Raw genomic sequence first — 21854 nt, forward strand, 5'->3', positions numbered from 1 at the left:
TCTTTTCTTTTTTTAAAAATTTATTTTAGTTTTCAACATTTGTTTAGATAAGATTTCCAATTTCAAATTTTTCTCCCTCCCTCCTATCCCTCCCCGCCCCCCAGACAGCAGGTAATCTGATAATCTGATATAGGTTTATATATATATATATATATATATATATATATATATATATATATATGCATTAGTCATGTGATGACATTTCTAAAGCACTTTGTAAACCTTAAAGAACTATTTAATTATATGAATATTTATAAAATGCATCAATCTCCTTCTGAAAGAAATCACAAAAGAAAAAGTCCCAGGAATGTCATAGCCAAAATTCAGAGCTTCTAATATATATCACAAGCAACCAGGAAGAAGTAATTCAGTACTAGGGAACCACCATAAGGAAAAATCAAAACATAGCAACTTCTACCACAAACAAGAGTAGATCTTGGAATATAATATTCTAAATGGCAATAAATAGTCTTACACCCAAAAATAATTCCCCTTTAAAAACTGAGCATATTTCAAAGGAAAATGGAACAGAGGGCTTTCAAAGATTTCTGATGAAAATGGTAGACTTAAGTAGGAACTTTGAAATATAAACATGAGTCAAGAAAAAACTAGAAAAGTGTGTTTACTTTAGAAATTGGCATGGGTTATGTAATGAAGCTGTGCTAACAATCTAATAGGGAATGAAGAAACAAATGTCCCTACAGAACTTTAATATTATCAAAAGTCATTGTAAGAGTTAAATGATAACAAAGGATCCAGCAACAGATGGATTCTGTTCTGGAGAATTAAAGAGGGGAAAGGGAAGGGAAGGCTGTTGATGGTAATATTTATTGAATTCAGCATTTATGGTCTATTTTTTCTTTGTCTTTCCTCAAAGGAGAAAAAAGAAGAAATCCCTCCTATCAACATCGCTTCAGTTGGTTCAAGCCCTGACAATGCCACCAATGAAATCAAACTCATTTCTTTAACCAAGGATACAAATGAATTGAAGGTACAATAGTTTGCCCTGAAGCTTCCATTTAAAATTTATTACCCATCTTCTCTTTTTTCTAGTTTTAAAATAAATTTTATTGATATACTTTGTTTTTACATCACCCACAGTTCTTTTTTAAATAAATTTATTTGTTTTCTTTATGAATTTATAACCTGTCTCCTACTGTTCTCCTGATACCCCACCACTTTTTTTCCTCTTCCAATTTATTTTATTGTTTTTATATTTATATTCCCATCATTTCTAGTGCATGTTTTTGTGAGATTTTTTTTTTCTGGGAATGAGAGTCTCTTAATAATGGGTTTGGGGACTTGGGTTACATTTTTCCCCTGGTCTGAAACTCTGTGCAATTCCTTTCAAAGATCAGCTGAGGCAAGTCCAAAATGTGTAAATATAAAGTATAATCATAAGCATCAATGCTTTAAAACAACAAGGGTGATTTTCCTGGCTTCCTAGGTAACCAATCTTTAGTATCCTTAGAACTAAAAATGCACACAAACAGTACTTACAACAGACGAAGTACTTTATAGAGTATCACCTGAATGTAACCCAGGTATGATGCACCTATTATAACTCAAATCAGCAAGTTCAAGCCTTGTTATAAGCTTTAAAGGTATTTTACCTAGATACCTCTCATTTAAAAAAAAAAGAATAGGAAATAATGATAACGTGATCCATGGTTTAGAAAAGCATTCCAGTCCAGGTTTTCCATTTTTGCTATCCCCTCTGTATGCGGTCCTTTGAGTGCAGATGGAATAGACCCATAAAAAATGGATGATGAAACCAATGTGACCATCTTTAAGGCCCAGAACTACAGCTCCAGGGCCTTAAGTGGTAAGGGTGCAGGTTCCAATGATAGATTTGTGGAAAAGAGTAGAATCAAAGACAGGATAGAATCACTGTTCAGGGTGTAAAAGACAAGGTTAAAGAATAACAAGGAAGCTACAAGCTTTTGACTGTTGTTTTGTTTCCATTTTCCTTCCAAGGAAAATTCTTAGTGTGCTGTCAATAACAGAAGAAAAATGGTTTATGGGAAGTTGAAACCCAAGAAAAGTAAAGTGATGATAAATGTACTCTTGGCTTTCAGTTAAGACTTAAAGTCAGTAGGTCTAAATGAACCTTGGTACAGAAGGAAGAGACCAATGTGATCACTGAGCCACTCTGTTATCTTTTTGAAGATTGTGGAGATACATACTATAGAACAATGAATGGGAAAATGTCTCAAGTCTCCAAACAGAGGGTGGAGTCTGATTTAATAGGCTAATTTCCTTTAATTTGACTCCTATCAAAATTCTAAAACCTATCAATAGAGTTGGTTAGTGAACATTTAGAAAAGAGCATTATCATAGAGCTCACAGAGCTTTGTCATAAACAATTCCAGACAGATACACCTAATTTTGATGCAATTATTAGATTAATAAAATCTATAGATAGTTTTCCTTGATTTTAGTGAATCATTTAACAAAATCTTTCACGATATTCCTGACAAAAGAATGGAAGGCGTGAGCTAGTCATTGAACAACTGGACTAATGGCCAAACATAATTAGTTTTAGGTCACATTATACAGAGTTGTACAGAGGTGGAGTGCCCACAGAGCTATCTTTGGCCCTCTGCTCTGTAACATTTTTATCAGTGAACTGGATAAAGCATTGATGGAATACCAATCAAATTTGAGATGATGCAAAGATAGAAGAGGTAACTGTTGCATAACAGAATAAAAAAGTGTTTATATTCTAGAATTATTTGGTCAAATCTATTAACATCATATTTCAGAGAAAAATCCAATGTTTTAAACTTGGGTGCAAAAAATTAACTTCTTAAGTCAAAATAACAGAAGTATGTCTGGACAGTAATTAGTCTGAAAAAATATATAGCAATTTCAGTGGATCATGAGTTCATCTGGCAGCAGAGGCAGGGGCAAAGGAGGTTGGGGGACAGGCTCACTGGGGTAGCTGGACATGACTTGTTTTTCATGGGCCCATGCTTTATTTTAGTGATTTGTCATTTACCTTTATAACTGATTACAAATCATCCCTTTGTTGTTGCACTCTGGAATTTTTCCAACAATTTTCATTAAGGTTCACTAGTCTATAGTTCAGAGAGTCGATATTTGTCCCCTTTTGCCAATCAGGACAATATACAGTTCTTAGACTCTTCTCCTATACTCTATAATCTTTCTGAGATCACCCATAATGCCTCAACAATCATCTCCAAAAAAATTTTCAGTTTCATGGAAGGCAGTGGTTGAATTTCATGAGTTCAGTTGAGATCACTCTTACCATCTCCCCATGAATCTTGGCTTTCACTTCTCTATCAGGACAGAAGCCCTGGGCACTTAATTTGAGACCAATCAGAACTGAAGTTTAAGATGTAGGTAAACCAAAGAATAACACAATTAGTTAAAAAAATATATTATTGCAAATCTAGAGATCCTTCAAAAGAAGTCAAAAATAATTCTATAGCAACTGCAAGAAGAGATTTAATGAGGAAAATTAATTTTTCACAAAAACTACATGAATCCCTAGAAGAAATTAAGCAAGAGATTTAAAAAATGAAATAAAATCTCTGGAAGAAAAATTTAGAAGAACAATAAATACTTTAGGGGCAGCTAGGTGGCATGGTGGATAAAGCACCAGCCCTGGATTCAGGAGGACCTGAGTTCAAATCCGGCCTCAGACATTTGACACTTACTAGCTGTGTGACCCTGGGCAAGTCACTTAACCCTCATTGCTCTGCAAATAAATAAATAAATGCTTTCAAAGAGAAAATGGTATTGCCAAAGTACTGGAAACTCTAAAAACTAAAATAGAGTAAAAAGAAATCAATGACTCCATGAGACAAAAAGAAATAGAAAAAATAAAAGATTGGAAGAAAAAATGTACAATATCTGATTTTCTAAATTGAGTTGGAAAACAGATAAAAGAGAACATATATGAGAGAGATCATTGGACAGATAAAAATCAGGATTTTTGTAAAAGCTGAGAACTCACTAAATTCCAGAAGATTATAAATTTAAACTGTCTAGATTTCTTAGGACTAAGTGGCACAGTGGATATAGTGCTGGACCTGGCTTCAGAAAGATCAGAGTTCCATTCTAGCCTCAGATACTTACAAGCTGTGTGACACTGGGCAAGTCACTAAACCTTTATCTGTCTCAGTTTCCTCATCTGTAAAATAGAGAGGATAATACCAACTAGCTCACAGAGTTGTGGTGAAGATCAAATAAGATAATATTCCTAAAACATTTTGCAAACCCTAAAGCACTGCATAAAATGTAAATTAAAACAACTCTGAGATACTACCTCACACCTATAAGATTGGCTAAAATGACAGAAAAGGAAAATGACAAATGCTAGAAGGGATGTGAAAAAATTGGGACACTAATGCATTGCTAGTGGAGTTGTGAACTGATTCAGCCATTCTGCAGAACAATTTGGAACTATACCCAGCAAAACCACTTTGACCCAGCAAAACCACTCCTAGGTCTGTATGTCAAAGAGATCAAAGAAAAGGGAAAAGGATCTCTTTGTACAAAATATTTGTAGCAGCTCTCTTTGTGGTGGCAAAGAATTGGAAATTGAAGGGATGTCCATCAACTGGGGAATGGCTGAACAAATTGTGTTATATAATTGTGATGAAATACTACTGTTCTATAAGAAATGATCAACAGGATGGATTCAGAAAACTTGAAAAGATTTATATGAGTTGATGCAAAGTGAAGTGAGCAGAACCAGGTGAACATTTATTGCATACAGTAACAGCAATATTATAAGGGTGATCAACTGTGAAAGACTTAAGTATTCTGAGCATTTTTTTATGTGACTATTGATAACTTTTATTTCTTTTTCTGAAAACTGCCTGGTTTTACCCTTTTTCCATTTATCAGGTAGGGAATGGCTTTTATAAATTTGATTGAGTTCCCTAAACAGTATATTTGAGAAATGAGGATTTTATCAGAGAAATTTGCTACAAATATTTTCCCAGTTTCCTGTTTTTCTTCTAATTTTGACTATATTAGTTTTGTCTGTGAAAAGGTTTTTTAATTACATGTAATCAAAATTAGCTATTTTACTTCCTCTACCTCTTGTTTGGTCATAAACTCATCCATAGATCTGACAAGTACATTTTTTCCCTGCTCTCCTAATTTACTTCTGATATTCCCCTTTATGGCTAAGTCATTTATCTATTTTTCCCTTTTCTTGGCATACACTGTGTGATGTTGGTCTATGCCTAGCTTCTGCCAAAATGCTTTTCAATTTCCCCAGCAATTTTTGTCAAATGCTGAATTCTTGTCCCCAAAGTTTGGGTTTTTAGTTTATTGAATTTATTTAAATTTATTAAACACTAGGTTACTGTGGTTATTTACTGTGTATTGTGTACCTAATCTATTCCACTGGTCTACCACTCTATTTCTTAGTAGTAGACTGTTTTGATACCACTTTGTAATATATTTTGAAATCTGGAATTGTTAAACCAGCTTCCTTAACATTTTTCCATTGATTCCTTTGATATTTTTGACCTTTTGTTCTTCTAAATTAATTTCGTTACTATTTTTCCTAGCTCTATAAAATAATTCTTGTTTAGTTTGGTGGGTTTGAATAGTCTGGTTAGTTTGATGGCACTGAAAAAATAAATTAACATTTTTTTTAAAGTAAATTGTCATTTTTATTATTTTGGCTCAGCCTTCCCATGAGCAATTATTTCTCCAATTGTTTAGATCTGTCCTTTGTGTGAAAACTGTTTTGTAATTATGCTCATATAATCCCTGGGTTTGTCTTGGCAGATAGACCATCAAGTATTTTATGCTATCTGCAGTTAATTTATTGGAATTTCTCTTTCTCTTCCTGCTGGACTTTGTTGGTAATAGTAGAAATGCTGATGGTTTATGGGGTTTTATTTTGTATACTGCAACTTTACTAAAGTTGTTAATTTTTCAACTAGTTTTTTAATTGATTATCTAGGGTTCTCTAAGTATACTATCATATTATCTGCAAAGAGTGATAGTTTTTTCCTTATTGCCTGTTTTTATTCCTTCAATTTCTTTTTCTTGTCTTATTGCTATAGTTAGCATTTCTAGTACAATACTGAATAATGCTGATGATAATGGACATGTTTGTTTTTGATCTTATTGAGAAGGCTTCAAGTTTATCCCCATTATAGACAGTATTTGCTTTTGGTTTTAGATAAATACGACTTATCATTTTAAGAAAGGCTCCATTGATTTCTGTTTTCTAGTGGTTTTAACAGGATTGAGTGCTGTATATTATCAAAGGCCTTTGCTGCATCTATTGAGATAATCATATGATTTTTGTTGTTCTTATTATTGATATAGTCAATTATGCTGATATTTTAAAAATATTGAACCAGTCCTATATTTCTAGTATAAATACCACCTGGAATATTGCTGTAACCTCCTTGCTAGTATTTACATTTTTCATCAATATTCATTAAGAAAATTGATCTATTGTTTTCTTTGTATTTGCTCCCCCTGGTTTAAGTATAAATTAAGTATATTTGTGTCATAAAAGAAATTTGATTAGACACCTTCTTTACCTATTTTTTCCAAGTAGTTTATGTAGTATTAGAATTAATTGTTCCTTAAATGTTTGGTAGAATTAACTTGTGAATCCATCTGGTCCTGGTGTTTTGTTTTTTTCTTAGGAAGCTCATTGATGACTTGTTTGATTTGTTTTTCTGAGATAGGGTTATTTAAGGTATTCTATTTCCTCTTCTGTTAATCTGGGTAGTTTATTTTTTATAAATATTTGTTCATTTTACTTAGATTGTCAGTTTTACTGGCATATAATTTAACAAAATATTTCCTAATAATTACTTTAGTTTTGCATTTGCCCTTTTCATTTTTGATACTAGTAATTTGGTTTTCTTCTTACTTAAAAAAAATCAAATTAACCAATGTTTTGTCTGTTTTGTTATGTTTTTCCCATAAAAGCAGCTCCCAGTTTTATTTACTAGTTCAATGCATTTTTTTTACTTTCAGTTTTATTAATTTCTCCTTTGATTTTCAAGATTTCCATTTTGGTGTTTAATTGAGGATTTTTAAATTGTTTTTACTCTAGGGTTTTTTTTAATTGAATGCCCAATTTATTTTTGTGTTCTTTCTCTTTTATTGATGTATGGATTTAGAGATATAAAATGTCCCCTAAGTATTGTTTTTGCTGCATCCCACAAATTTTGGAATGTTGTCTTCTCATTTTCTTTAATGAAATTATTGGTTGTTTCTATTATTTGTTCTTTAGTTTAGTTGTTCTTTGGGATTAAATTTAGTTTCCAGTTAGCTTTTAACTTTATTCTTCCATGGCCCTTTACTAAATGTAATTTTATTGCATTGTGGTCTGAAAAGGATGAATTTAATATTTATGCATATCTGCATTTGGTTATAAGGTTTTTATATTTTAATATATGGTCAATTTTTGTGAAGGTGCCATGTCCCACTGAGAAGAAAGTATACTCCCTCCTATTCCCATTCAGTTTTCTCCAGAAGTCTATAAATCTAACTTTTCTAAGATTTTATTCATGTCCTTTACTTCTGTAAAGAATTAATTGTTATTTGAGGTTTTTATGCCTCAGCGCGCACTGGCCTGGGGCTCTGCAAACCGCACAGTGCTCCACCCACTGGTTGTAGCCGTTGCCATGGCACTGGCACCTCATGTCATCACCACTTACTGACGCCTACATGGACCTCACAAAATTATAATGATTGGAAGCCTAGTGGGGGCAGTCATGTGACTGTCAGAGCAGCCAGACAATTGGTTGGGGGCTGTGTGGGGTTTCGGGAATCAGGGAGAAGTCACCATTCTAGCTGGAAGCTGGAAGGTGACAGGAGCTCTGCTGTGTATTCTCAGCTGATTCCTGGGTGGTGGTATTTCTTCAGGTTGTATAATTTCCCTTTCCCCATTTTATTTCCTTTCCCTTGATCCTACTGATGCTGTTTGTGTTGTTTTTTTTTTTTTAAGTTCATTCTTGTTAAAATAAATTCTGTTCTGGAGCAGCTAGGTGGTGCAGTGAATAAAGCACCAGCCCTGGATTCAGGAGGACCTGAGTTCAAATCTGGCCTCAGACACTTGACACCTACTAGCTGTGTGACCCTGGGCAAGTCACTTAACCCCCATTTCCTCAACAACAACAAAAAAATGTTTAAAATACAAAAATAAATAAATAAATCCTGTTCTGTTTTGAGGGAGGCTGCCAATCTCCTTCCTTGCCCCAGTATTGTGGCAAGCCGCTTAGCTAACACTCCCCAATTAAAAATTGGTCCCCACACTTCTTTCTTATTTATTTTATAATTAAATTTATCTAGCTCTGAAAGGAGAAAGTCAAGGTCCTCACTAAATAGTTTTAGTGTCTATATCCTCCTGTAACTCATTTAACTTCCCCTTTAAGAAATTGGATGGGGGGAAGCTAGGTGACGCAGTGGATAAAGCAATGGCCCCGGATTCAGGAAGACCTAAATTCAAATCTGGCCTCAGACACTTTGACACTTACTATCTGTGTGACCCTGGGCAAGTCACTTAACCCTCATTGCCCTGCAAAAAAAAAAAAAAAAAAAAAAGGGATGCTATGCCATTTTGATGCATATATGTTTGGTATTGGCATTACTTCATTATCTATGGTTCCTTTGAGCAAAAGGTAGTTCCCCTGCTTATCCCCCCTTTTTTTTGCTTATCCCTTTTAATTAGGTCTATTTTGCTTTTGCTTTGTCTAATATTATGATTTCTACCCCTGACTTTTTTACTTCAGCTGAAGCATAATAGATTCTTCTCCAGCCCCTTATTTAACTTTGTGTATATATCTGTTTCAAGTCTTTTTCTTGTAAACAACATATTGTTTGATTACTAATCCATTCTGCTATCCTATTCCTTTCTATGGGTGAGTTCACCCTATTTATACTCATAGTTATCATTACTAACTGTGCATTGCCCTTCATCCTATTTTCTTCTATTTACCCTTCTCTCTCTCTTTTTATTCTGTCCCTCCTCTAAAGCCTGTTTTGTTTCTGATCACTACCTTCTTTTATCTGGCCTCCCCTTTATCACCCCCCCCTTTTCTCTTATCCCTTTCCCATCTTCTCTGTTTGATAAGATAAATTTATATTATAAATTGAGTATTTTTATATATTTTACCCTCTTTGAACCAGTATAGATGTGAACAAAAGTCAAGCATTGCCAGCCCTCTTTCTTCATTTTCCCCTCCATTGTAAAAGCTTCTCCTTGTACACCTCTTTTATGTGAAATAATTTTCACCAAACCAAAACTCTTTATAGTTCCTTTCAAAGATCATCTGGGGCAATTCTAAAACCTATAAATATAAAGTATAAATACAAGCATTAGTGCTTTAAAACAATAAGGGTGATTTTTCCTGGCTTCCCAGGTAACCAACCTTTATTGCAGATAGTTCTAGCATTCCATTCCACAGATCTCTGATTTTTAAGTAATGTGAATTTGCCCATGGGTACTATCCCTTGCAGGAAAGGGGCCCACATAGTTCAAGAACACATGGGGACCAGGGACAGAGAAGCAAGAAAAGGAGGGGGAACATGCAGGGGACCAGCCATGTATGGGCCTGGCTGGAAACAAGAGGAAAGCAGGGCAGCTAGGTGGCGCAGTGGAAAGAGCTCTGGTCCTGGATTCAGGAGGACCTGAGTTCAAATCCAACCTCAGACACTTGACACTAGCTGTGTGACCCTGGGCAAGTCACTTAACCTTCATTGCCTCGCAAAAAAAAAAAAAAAAGAAAGAAAGAAACAGGAGGAAGAATACACAGGGAGCAGACAAGTCAGGGCTGCACACAAATAGAGACAGGAGAGGACTGGTTACATGTGGGGACTTGGGACAGAGATGCAGCACCTAAAGGCCAAGGTAGGGAAGACAGATGAACAGGGCCAAACGTGAGCAGGTGGACAGAGCAGGGCAAAGGTCTCAGTGGCCAAGCCCGAGATCTGACAATGACAGTGGTGGTGGTCTCATCTGTTCTGCTTTCACTTGGAGGGGTGTTTTTTAGGAGTTCTTTTTTCAGGGTTTTTTTGGTGGTTTGTGGGAAGCTGCAGAGTGCTGAGCCAAGGGGCAGCAATGGAGAGACAGACAGACAGACAGACAGAGACAGAGAAAGAGAGCACAGTACTGTATGGTAAAGTTAACATAGTTGGTTTTTTTATGTGGATTTCTTTCAAAGTTCTTTATGTAAAGTTTAATTTGTGTAATGCAAATTTATGTAAAATGAGAACTGTCTGTACTGGTGAAGCTAAAATAAAACAGTCATATAACCACAACATGTGGTACATAATCAGTTTATGCACTAGACATGGAATAGAGATTCTATAGAGCATCACCCGGATGTATACTGGTTATGGATGGTCTATATCACTCAAACTAACAAGTCCAAGACACGTCATAAGCTTTAAAACTATTTTACACAGAGCCCTGTTATAAAAACATTAGAAAACAATGGTAATTTGTGATCCACTGTATAGGACATAATTGCAATCCATGTTCTCAGTTTTTACCATCACCTCTTCATGAAGTCCTATGAGTCCAGGTAGAATAGATCTATAAGGAATTAATGATGAAACCAATGTGACTATACTTGGGGCTCATAACTATAGCTTTAGGGCCTTAGGAAGTAAGGGTACAGGCTCAAATGATAGATTTGTGGAAAAGAGTAGAATCAAAGGATAGAATCACTGCTTTGGGTAGAGAAGGAAAGAATAAAACATGACAGAGAGAAGTCAGAAGCCAAATACAAGACATGACAGGGAGAAGTCAGAAACTTTAAGCTGTTCTTTTGTTTCCATTTTCCTACCAAAGAAAATTATCAGTGTGCTATATGTAACAGAAGAAAAATTACTAATAGGAAGTTAAAATCCAAGAAAATTAAAGTAATGATAAATGTGCTCTTAAATTTTACTTGGGAGTTCGAATCAGTAGGTCTAAATGAATTACATGCCAGGGTACAAAAAGAAGAAGTGAATTTGATTATTGAGGCACTGTCTGTTATCTTTTTTTAATTGCAGAGGTACAAGGTTCATACTTCAGAGCAATAGATGGTAAACTGTTTCAATTTTCAAAAAAGAAGGTAGATTCTGTGAATTATAGGTCAATGACCTTTAATTTGATTCTTGTTAAAAAAACATTAATACAAAGTTGGTTAGTGGATATTTACAAAAGAAGTATGAATACACAGAGTTCACATGGCTTCATCACAAATAGTCCCAGACAAATATTTCTAATTTTCTTTTTTGACACAGTTACTAGGCTAATTAATCAAGAAAATATTGTGTACAGTTTATCTTGATTTGAGGGAATCATTTGACAGAGTCGTCCATGATATTCTTTCAAGATAATGATAGCAATACCTAATATTTATATGGATTTTACTATGTACAAGACACTATACTAAGTGCTTTACAATTATTATCTCTTTTGATCCTCATAAAAGCCCTGCAAGATATGTGATATTATAATTCCCATTTTACAACAAAGGAAACTGAGGCAAATCAATGTTAAATAATTTGTCTAAGATCACACAACTAACAAGTGTTTGAGGTCAGAGCTGAACTCGTTTTCTTGACTCCAAGCCTAGAGCTCTATCCACTGTACAGTCTAGCTACCTCAAAAATGGAAGAGATATTTCATATTTCATTGACATAAATTCAAATTCTTAAACTTGGGTACAAAAAAATCAACATCTCAAGTCAATATGAGAGAAGTATGTCTAGATAGTGATTAATAGCTTGCTCATGGCTTGTTTTTAAGGGGCCCATTCCATATATTAGTTATTGTTGCAAACTGGGGGTACCTAATACTTTGTCCTGAAATTCCACAGAAGAACATATAGATCTCATTCTCCAAACCTCAAATATTCAGGAGGGTCCAACCCTGGGAGGCAGAAACCCAGGGTATCCAGGATGAAACCAAGCAGAACCCAGTATTCCACTTAAGGAACTAAAGCTGAAGATTACCCCAAACTGGTTTTTTTTTTTTAATTCTCACAAATCTAGAGATTTATCACCACCACCACCAAGAAGTCAAGAATAAGTATAAAAACTGCAGGAAGAGCTGCAAGGGGGAAATATTTTCCCCACAAAGACTACATGAATACATAGAAGAAATAAAGCAAGGAATTTAAAAACTGAATTAAAATCCATGGAAAAGAGATTTGGAAGGAGTATAAATAGTTTAGTAGAGCAATATTACCCAAGTACAGAAAAACCTGAAAACTAAAATAATGAGTGCCTGAGGTAAATATATATATATATATATATATATATATATATATATATATATACATATATATATTAGAACAAAATTCAAAGATTGAAAGAAAAAAACAGAAAACTTAAGATCTAATGTTTTTAAATTTTATTTGGAAAACAGGTCAAGGGGAGATCACTGAACAGATTAAAATGAGGATTTTTTTAAAATCCTGGGCACTCACTATATTCAATAAATGATACATACAAGCTTGTCAGCTCTATTAGGACTAGTTGCTGCTGGATCTGGAGTCAGGAAGACCTGAGTTCAATTCTAGCCTAAGACACTTACCAGTTGTGTGACCCTGGGCAAGTCATTTAACCTTCGAAAACCTTAAAGCTCCACATGACTATATGAAGATTTTTTTAAATCCATCAATCATCTCCTGAAAAAAATCCCAAGAGAAAGAGTCCCAAGAATATCATAGCCAAAATCCAAACTGATTAAAGAAAAAAAAATACATCAAGCCACCAGAAAGAAATAGTTCAAGTTCTAGGGAACCTTAGTAAGTAACACTCAAAACCTGGCAACTTCTACCATAAACAAGAGGAGACCTTGGAATATAACATTCTAAATGCCAATAGATAGTCTTATACACAAGAACAACTCCCCTGGAAAGCTGAGTAGATTAGGGGTGGGGGCAGGAGGGGGGAGACAACAGAGCACTTTCAAGGATTTCTGATGAAAATATAATATTCAAGTAAGAACTTTGAGATGTAAACACAATAGTCATGGGTTGTATGATGAAGTTGTACTAACATCCTATTAGGGGATGAAGAAACAAGTGTCCCTTCAGAATGTTAGTATCATCAAAAGGTATTGACAAAGTTCAATGAGAAAATCAGGATTCTGTTTGGGGGAGTAGGGGAGGGCAAAGGAAAGGGAAGGAAAAAGGAATATACTAGTGAAGAAAGGAGGAAGAAAGGAGTGGGATCTATTTATGTCTAATAACTGAGAAGAGTAAAAAGAAAAGCATAAAAACATGGAGAAAGGAATCAGAGGAGCAGGCATCAGTAGAAACTCACTGTTATCTGAAATAGACAGATGGTTGAAAATAGACTTAGATATATATCAGATTCAACAAAGAAACAAGTGGACATGTGGAGCAGGAAGAAACAGAAACAAACATTAAGAGAGAGAATAATACTAAGGAATGAATAATTGCAAGCAAAACAAAATTCCTGATCCAAAAGAGGAAATTAAAATGGGGGATGGTGGGGAAGGAAGTGAGAAAACCAAAGCCAGAATCTAAGGGGAAGCCCCACAATTGGTGAGTAGCTGAACAGATTGTGGTATGTGGATTTAAAAGAATTTTATTGAAACACCAAAAAAATGCTGAAAGATATTATTTAAAAGAGTACTGGGTAATATGAACTGACACAGAGGGTGTGCTACAAGAACAACACTAAAAGGAAAAAAACTTTAAAGACTTAATGACCAACTATGTTTTCAAAGGACCCACATTGCAGCACGTTCCCCTTCTTGTAGAAAAATGCTAGATTTGAGATAAAGGAAGGGATATACATTTTGGGGTGTGGGCATTGTGGATACATTTTGCTTGACTATACCTATTTGTCACAAGGATTTTTTTTTCCTTTCTCTTGTGGGTTGTTTGTTGTTCTGTTGTTTTATTTTGGTTGTAGAAAGGGGGCTTAGAAATAGTGGTGCCCAAAAAAGACAATAAAAAATGTTTTAATTGACTGAAGAGGGGCAGCTAGGTGGTACAGTAGATAAGGCACTGGCCCTGGATTCAGGAGGACCTGAGTTCAAATCCAACCTCAGGCACTTGACACTAGCTGTGTGACCCTCGGCAAGTCACTTAACCATCATTGTCCCGCCAAAAAAAAAAAAAATTGATTGAAGATGCCAGTGAAGGAAGATTAGAAGGAAGCAGAGCTAAGCAGGACAGTTTTGAAAGTAACGTGGAATTTATTATATACTTTTTAAATTAAAAAATAAATGGTATGAAATAGAGATTCATGCTACTGTTTATATGTGGAAATAGCTGTTTTTTACATTTAAGTTTTGTTTTTGATATGTAAGTCCAGAATAAGAAATTAAGCTTGTTTTCTTTTAAATGAATGAAGGAATTCTTCCATTTTTACTGTCTTTTAATTTTGCACTGTTTGCTCTTCCACCTCCATATTCCTCTTTTCTGTTTCTACCAATTTTGTTCTTAATCAAATTATAAGATGGATGTGAGTATCAATGTCAGATCATTTTGATTTCCTGTTCATGGCCAAAGCCACTGAAACCAGTGGTTTTCAAAATACTTTGCTGCCAAGGTCTATGTGTGTATCTAATCCTCTCATTTTTTCATTTTTTGTACATTATTGGTTTTCCTCCCATTACCCATAGCCTGTTTATTTAACCTGACATGAGTCCAAGCATGGAAATTACCCGTGAAATCCCAGAATAAGCCACTTTGGACATACTTTGGTCACCAATGAATGAACCTTCACTGGGGAAAATGCTTTACCAAATCATAGGACATTTTCCTTGTTGATTTCATTGTTTCAGTTGTATTGACTATTGATGGTAATATTTATTGTATTCAGTATTTATAGTCTTTTTATCTATGTCTCTCCTCAAAGGAGAAGAAAGAAGAAAAAATCACTTCCACCAACATCCCCTCAGCTAATTCAAGCGCTGACAATGCCATAAATGAGGTCAAACTCAGTTTTTTAAACAAAGATACAAATGAATTGAAGGTACAATAATTTGTTCTAAAGCTTCCATTTTTAATTTATTGTTTATCTTTCCTTTTTAACTAAATTTTCATGATTATCTTTTGTTTTTATATCACCTATTTTTATTTGAATGTACTTTTATATTCTGTCCCTCCCACTCTCCTCATTGCACAAAATTAAGAAGAGAGACAGAGACAGAGATAGAGACTTGGTTGGGGATGGGGGGGGCGGGGTAGAGGAAGGAGGGAGGTGGGAAGGGGAAAGGGAGAGGGAGAGAAGCAGAGGGAGAAAACAAAGGAAACCTCAGTATAAACATCCACAGTCCAGTAAAAAAAAAATACCCATATTTGCCATTTCTGAAAATGTATGTCTCTATCTGAATTTTAATTTTATCACCACTCACAGGTGAATGTTGAGTTTCATCTTCAGTCTTCTGGACAAGGGGGTTGTCATTTCATTTATCAGTGTTTTAACATCTTTCAAAGTTGTTTTTCCCCCATAATATTGTTCTCCTTGTTCTGCTCATTCTTTAAGAGTTCATAGACGTCTTCTTAGTTTCCTCTAAAGCTGTCCATTTCATTATTTATTCTGGCACAATAATATTGATATAATGATTTATTTTACATAATAGAATATTATATGTAATATTATAACAATATTAATATAATAAGAGTATTACATTCACATAATCAAAATTTGTTTAGCCATTACCCAGTATAACAGTGCCTTCATTTTTGATTTTTGGTTACTACATAAATATCTTTGGATATTCTTCTTTGATTTCTTTAGCCTAGAAGCGATATAGCTAGGTCAAAGGGTATGAAGAGTCTGTTAACATTCAGGGAATAAGTTCACACTGCTTTCCAGAATGGCTGGAACAGTTCTCAACTCTACCAAGAGTGCACTAGTGTGCTTGTTTCCCCACAGCAATTCCAACATTTGTCACTTTTGTTTTTTGTCATGGCTCTCTCTGTCTCTCTCTTTCTGTCTCTGTCTCTCTGTCTCTGTTTCTGTCTCCCCCCTGTTCTTTCATCTGAATTAAGAGTTTGTAGTCTGAGAAAAGAAGTGTCAAAATGAAGCCCATGGGGGGCAGCTAGGTGGCGCAGTGGATGAAGCATCGGCCTTGGATTCAGGAGTACCTGGGTTCAGATCCGGCCTCAGACACTTGACACTTACTAGCTGTGTGACCCTGGGCAAGTCACTTAACCCCCATTGCCCCACAAAAAAAAAAAAAAGAATGAAGCCCATGGGACTTCATTCCCAGTACAGATTAAAATATAAATAGGAAATTATAATGAAATAAACTAAAATAAAATAGAACATAGGTAATGTCCATTTGTCGTTTGGTTTTCTAAGTAAATATGTGGTTAAGGGAATCCCTTTCCATTTGAGTTTGTTTGAAGGTTATTGACTGTTTCTTTTCCCTCTGCAAAGGAGAAGAAAGTTATTGAGAGTGAGTCCACCAAAGTCTCTCCAGCTGGTCCTAGCCCTGAGAAATCCACAACTGATCTAAAATCAGATGCCACAGACACAGATGCAGACAAATTAGAGGTGAGGTGGTTTGCCCAGAATCTTCTCTTCTTAATTCATTCACCTGCTTTGTAATATCACCCAAGCCCAGCCAGGAATTCACTCACAAAGGACAGATAGTAATGGATTCCTCCTCAGATCCCTGGCCTGGGCCACCTGGAGATGGCAGAATCTATAGTGCTTCAGTCTCCCAAGATGCTTCTGTTTTCCCAAGAGTGCTGATGATTTTGCCCTTCCATTGACAGCTCAGAAGGTCTATGAAGCCCTGGGCTGCAGAGAGGGAAGCATGAGCCACCAGTGTTGCAGGGCAAACACAAAAGGTTACAGGATTTCAGATCATGCCAGACTTGTGGTTTTATTGGTGTGAGGGACTCCCAGTGAGGAAATGCCCTCCACCCATGAAGATCAGCACCTATTCTGCAACTTATGTTATTAGAGAGTTAGTTTCCTGAGGCACTTTGTGGTTAAGAGGAATTGGACAGGAACAAGCATTTATTAAGCACCTGCTGTATCAGGCACTGTACTTAGTATCTGGGATACAAATAAAAAGAATAGGACCATCTCTGATCTTGAGGTATTTGGGCATCCTCCTCAGAGCCCAAATTAATAAAACTGATGGTTCCTAAGTTAGTTGCTATGTCTTTGTAACACCCTGTTTCCCAGGCATTTTCCCCTTTGTGTTCAGCAATGTCTCTCCCAAATGATCCATAGTCAGTGTCTTCAAATTAAAGTGAGAGCAGTCATAAGAGCCTTAAGATCCCCTGGGTAAGCCGCTCTAGACTTTCTTTAATTCACAACATGGGGCAGTGGGAAGAGCTTCTGGGGTCAGAAGATCATGGTACAAACCTTCACTTGGTCACTTAATAGTTGTACTTTATTCTCAAAGAGGACAAAAATGACATCACAATGTTGGGGTCAAGATACAGTGTGTCCAACTGGCTGATCAGACTGATACAAGTGCAGAAGACTCTGCCACAGGTTGGGCACAAATAGTCTATTAAACATTTGAAGCCAAGACATCTTTGATTCTGTTAGGCATAAGGGCTAATGGGAAATCGTAGCAAAATCTGGTTGTCTGGAGAAATGGATCTATAATTTATGCCAATTTCATGACCACATGCTTGCACAGGTTCTGGGTAATGGATGATGCTCTTGTGCCTTCCCAGTCACCAATGGAATGAATCAAGACTGTATGATTGCACCCATACTTTTTAGCATGATCTCAGCAATGTTGTCAGGTGCCTTCAACAAGGATGAAAAATGGCATCTAGGTCAGTTACCACACTGATGGTAAATTATTTAACTTGAAAAGGCTACAAACCAACGCTAAAGTGGAGGAAGAGTTGATGTGTGACTTTTTATTCACATGTGATTGTGCATTCAATGCACTATCTGAGGCTGAGATGCAACAGAGTAGGGATAATTTCTCTGCTGTTTGTGCTCATTTGGGCCTGACAATTAACACAAAGAAAACACATGTTCTCCTTCAGCCAACCCCACACCATGCATATGTGGAACCATTGGTTACAGCAAATGGAGGAGTTTTGAATGCTGTGGGCAAGTTCACTTACCTTGGCAGTATACTTTCCAGGGATGTCCATGTAGATGATGATGTTGATGCCCTCATTGCCAGAACTAGCTCAGTGTTTGGGAGGCTCCAAAGGGAAGTGTGGGAGAGAAGAAGCATTAGGCTCCTGAAGGTCTACAGAGCCATTGTGCTGACCTCATTGTTGTATGCCTGTGAAACCTGGACAGTCTACCAGCACCAGGCCAGGACACTGAATGGCTTCCATTTGAATTGTCTTAGGAAGATTCTGAAGATCACCTGGCAGGACAGGGTACCAGACACAGAGGTCCTTTTTCAAGATGAACTGCCAAGCATTCAAACTGTACTGAAGAGATGGCAACTCCAATGGGCTGAACGTGTTGTTCAAATGCCAAACAAATGTTTGCCTTAAAGACTACTTTACAGAGAACTCACACAAGGCAAACACTCACATGGTACTCAGAAGAAGGAACACAAGGACACTCTCAAGGTCTCTCTGAAGAACTTTGGAAATGATTTAAGACATGGCAGACACTGGCACAGAACTGCCCAGCATGGTGTGCCCAAATCAAAAAAGGTGTTGTGTTCTATGAGCTCAATTATGCAAGGCAGAATTGCAGTCACTCACTATCTGTGTAAACTTACCTTACTTTAGCCCCCTGCATCTCAGTCTACTCCCTCCTTATAAAATGAGGGGTGTCAGAATAGACTGGGCTCTGAAGTTCCATCCATCTATAGGTCTATGATCCTTCTTGGGAAAGTTCCTGACTACATCACAGTCTCTCTCTCCTGTTCTCTTCTTTCATTTGAATTAAGTGATTGTAGTCTAAGAAAAGAAGTGTCAAACTCATGGGCCTTCACTCCCAGTATAGATCCTAATATAAATGGGAAATTTTTAACAAAATCAATTAAAATAAAATAGAACATAGGCAATGTTCATTTGTGGTTTTCTAAGTAAATATCTGGCCAAAGGAATGCCTTTCCATTTGAGTTTGTTGGAATGTTATTGAATTTTTTTTCTCTTCTTCAAAGGAGAAGAAAGCCATTGAGAGTGAGTCCACCAAAGTCTCTCCAGCTGGTCCTAGCCCTGAGAAATCCACAACTGATCTAAAATCAGATGCCACATACACAGATGAAGACAAATTAGAGGTGAGGTGGTATGCCCAGAATCCTCTCTTCTTAATTCATTCACCTGCTTTGTAATATCACCCAAGCCCAGCCAGGAATTCACTCACAAAGGACAGATGGTAATGGATTCCTCCTCAGATCCCTGGCCTGGGCCACCTGGAGATGGCAGAATCTATAGTGCTTCAGTCTCCCAAGCTGCTTCTGTTTTCCCAAGAGTGCTGATGATTTTGCCCTTCCATTGACAGCTCAGAAGGTCTATGTAGCCCTGGGCTGCAGAGAGGGAAGCATGAGCCACCAGTGTTGCAGGACAAGCACAAAAGGTTATATGATCTCAGATGGTATCATACCTGTAGTTTTACTGGTGTGAGGAACTCCCAGTGAGGAAATGCCCTCCACCCATGAAGATCAGCACCTATTCTGCAACTTATGTTATTAGAGAGTTAGTTTCCTGGGGCACTCTGGGGTTAAGAGGAATTGGATAGGAACAAGCATTTATTAAGTACCTGCTATAGTAGGCACTGTGCTGAGTACCTGGGATACAAATAAAAAGAACAAGACCATCTCTGATCTCAAGGTACTTGGGCATCCTCCTCAGAGCCCAAGTTAATCAAACTGATGATTCTCAAGTTAATTGCTATGTCTTTGTAGCATCCTGTTTCCCTGGCATTTTCCCCTTTGTGTTCAGCAATGTCTTTCTCAAATGATCCATAGTCAGTGTCTTCGAATTAAAGTGAGGGCAAGTATAATAAGCCCTTTGGATCTTCTTTAATTCACAACATGGGGCAGTGGAAAGAATTTCTGGGGTCAGAAGAACAGGATTCAAACGTTCCCTTGGTTACTTACTAGCTGTGTGACCTTGGAAAACTTACTTTAGTTCCCTAGACCTCAGTCTGCTCCCTCCTTATAAAATGAGGGGTGTTAGATTAAACTGGGCACTGAGGTCTCTTTCAGTTCTAGGTCTGTTGATCATGCTTTGGAAAGTTTCTGACTACATCATAGGCTGGTCGGCTGGCCAGCTGACTCTGTCTCTCTGTCTCTGTCTGTCTCTCTGTCCCTCTGTCTCTCTTTCTCTGTTTCTGTCTCCTTTTCCCTCTTTCTCTCTGTCTCTGTTTCTGTCTCTCTATCTCTGTCTCTGTCTATCTCCTTTTCCTTCTTTCTCTCTGTCTCTGCCTTTCTCTCTCTCTGTCTCTCTCTTTCTCTCCCCCCCCAACATTCCCTTCTGTTCTTTCATCTGAATAAAGTGCTGTAGTCTAAGAAGTTTCTAAATCAAGCTCATAGGCCTTCACTCCCAGTGTAATACAGATTACAATATATGGGAAATTTTAAACAAAATAGACAAAAATAAAATAGAACATAGGTATTGTTCATTTGTAGTTTGGTTTTCTAAGTAAATATGGGGCCAAAGGAATCCCTTTCCATTTGAGTTTATTAGAACGTTGACTTTTTCTTTTCCCTCTTCAAAGGAGAAGAAAGCCATCGAGAATGGGTCCACCAAAGTCTCTCCAGCTGGTCCTAGCCCTGAGAAATCCACAACTGATCTAAAATCAGATTCCACAGACACAGATGCAGACAAATTAGAGGTGAGGTGGTGTGCCCAGAATCTTCTCTTCTTAATTCATTCACCTGCTTTGTAATATCACCCAAGCCCAGCCAGGAATTCACTCACAAAGGACAGATGGTAATGGATTCCTCCTCAGATCCCTGGCCTGGGCCACCTGGAGATGGCAGAATCTATAGTGCTTCAGTCTCCCAAGCTGCTTCTGTTTTCCCAAGAGTGCTGATGATTTTGCCCTTTTATTGAAAGCTCAGTAGGTCTATGAAGCCCTGGGCTGCAGAGAGGGAAGCATGAGCCACCAGTGTTGCAGGGCAAACACAAAAGGTTATAGGATTTCAGATCATGCCAGACCTGTGGTTTTATTGGTGTGAGGGACTCCCAATGAGAAAATGCCCTCCACCCATGAAGATCAGCACCTATTCTGCAACTTATGTTATTAGAGAGTTAGTTTCCTGGGGCACTCTGGGGTTAAGAGGAATTGGACAGGAACAAGCATTTATTAAGCACCTGCTATAGTAGGCACTGTGCTGAGTACCTGGGATACAAATAAAAAGAATAGGACCGTCTCTGATCTCAAGGTACTTGAGCATCCTCCTCAGAGCCCAAGTTAATCAAACTGATGGTTCTCAAGTTAGTTGCTATGTCTTTGTAGCATCCTGTTTCCCTGGCATTTTCCCCTTTGTGTTCAGCAATGTCTTTCTCAAATGATCCATAGTCAGTGTCTTCGAATTAAAGTGAGGGCAAGTATAATAAGCCCTTTGGATCTTCTTTAATTCACAACATGGGACAGTGGAAAGAATTTCTGGGGTCAGAAGAACAGGATTCAAACGTTCCCTTGGTTACTTACTAGCTGTGTGACCTTGGAAAACTTACTTTAGTTCCCTAGACCTCAGTCTGCTCCCTCCTTATAAAATGAGGGGTGTTAGATTAAACTGGGCACTGAGGTCTCTTTCAGTTCTAGGTCTGTTGATCATGTTTTGGAAAGTTTCTGACTACATCATAGGCTGGTCGGCTGGCCAGCTGACTCTGTCTCTCTGTCTCTGTTTCTGTCTCTCTGTCTCTGTCTCTCTCTGTCTCTCTGTCTCTCTGTCTCTGTATCCTTCTCTCTCTCTCTCTCTCTCTCTCTCTCTCTCTCTCTCTCTCTCT

General features: G+C 37.0%; 1 protein-coding gene across 16 annotated transcripts in view; it reads left to right on the forward strand.

The window, feature by feature from the left end:
* DGKG (diacylglycerol kinase gamma) overlaps positions 1-21854 on the forward strand; it is a 157246-nt gene that overhangs the window by 106509 nt on the left and 28883 nt on the right. For 11 of the 16 annotated variants that reach the window (XM_044004932.1, XM_044004940.1, XM_044004946.1 and 8 more), the window contains 5 exons: positions 878-991; positions 14854-14970; positions 16384-16500; positions 19058-19174; positions 20617-20733. In XM_044004932.1, the coding sequence (XP_043860867.1) occupies positions 878-991; positions 14854-14970; positions 16384-16500; positions 19058-19174; positions 20617-20733 (582 nt within the window). The remainder of the gene's footprint in view (positions 1-877; positions 992-14853; positions 14971-16383; positions 16501-19057; positions 19175-20616; positions 20734-21854) is intronic. The other 5 variants (XM_044004939.1, XM_044004947.1, XM_044004936.1 and 2 more) reach the window with 4 other exon arrangements.

This window comes from Dromiciops gliroides, chromosome 4, assembly GCF_019393635.1.
Source record: "Dromiciops gliroides isolate mDroGli1 chromosome 4, mDroGli1.pri, whole genome shotgun sequence".
NCBI lineage: Eukaryota > Metazoa > Chordata > Mammalia > Microbiotheria > Microbiotheriidae > Dromiciops > Dromiciops gliroides.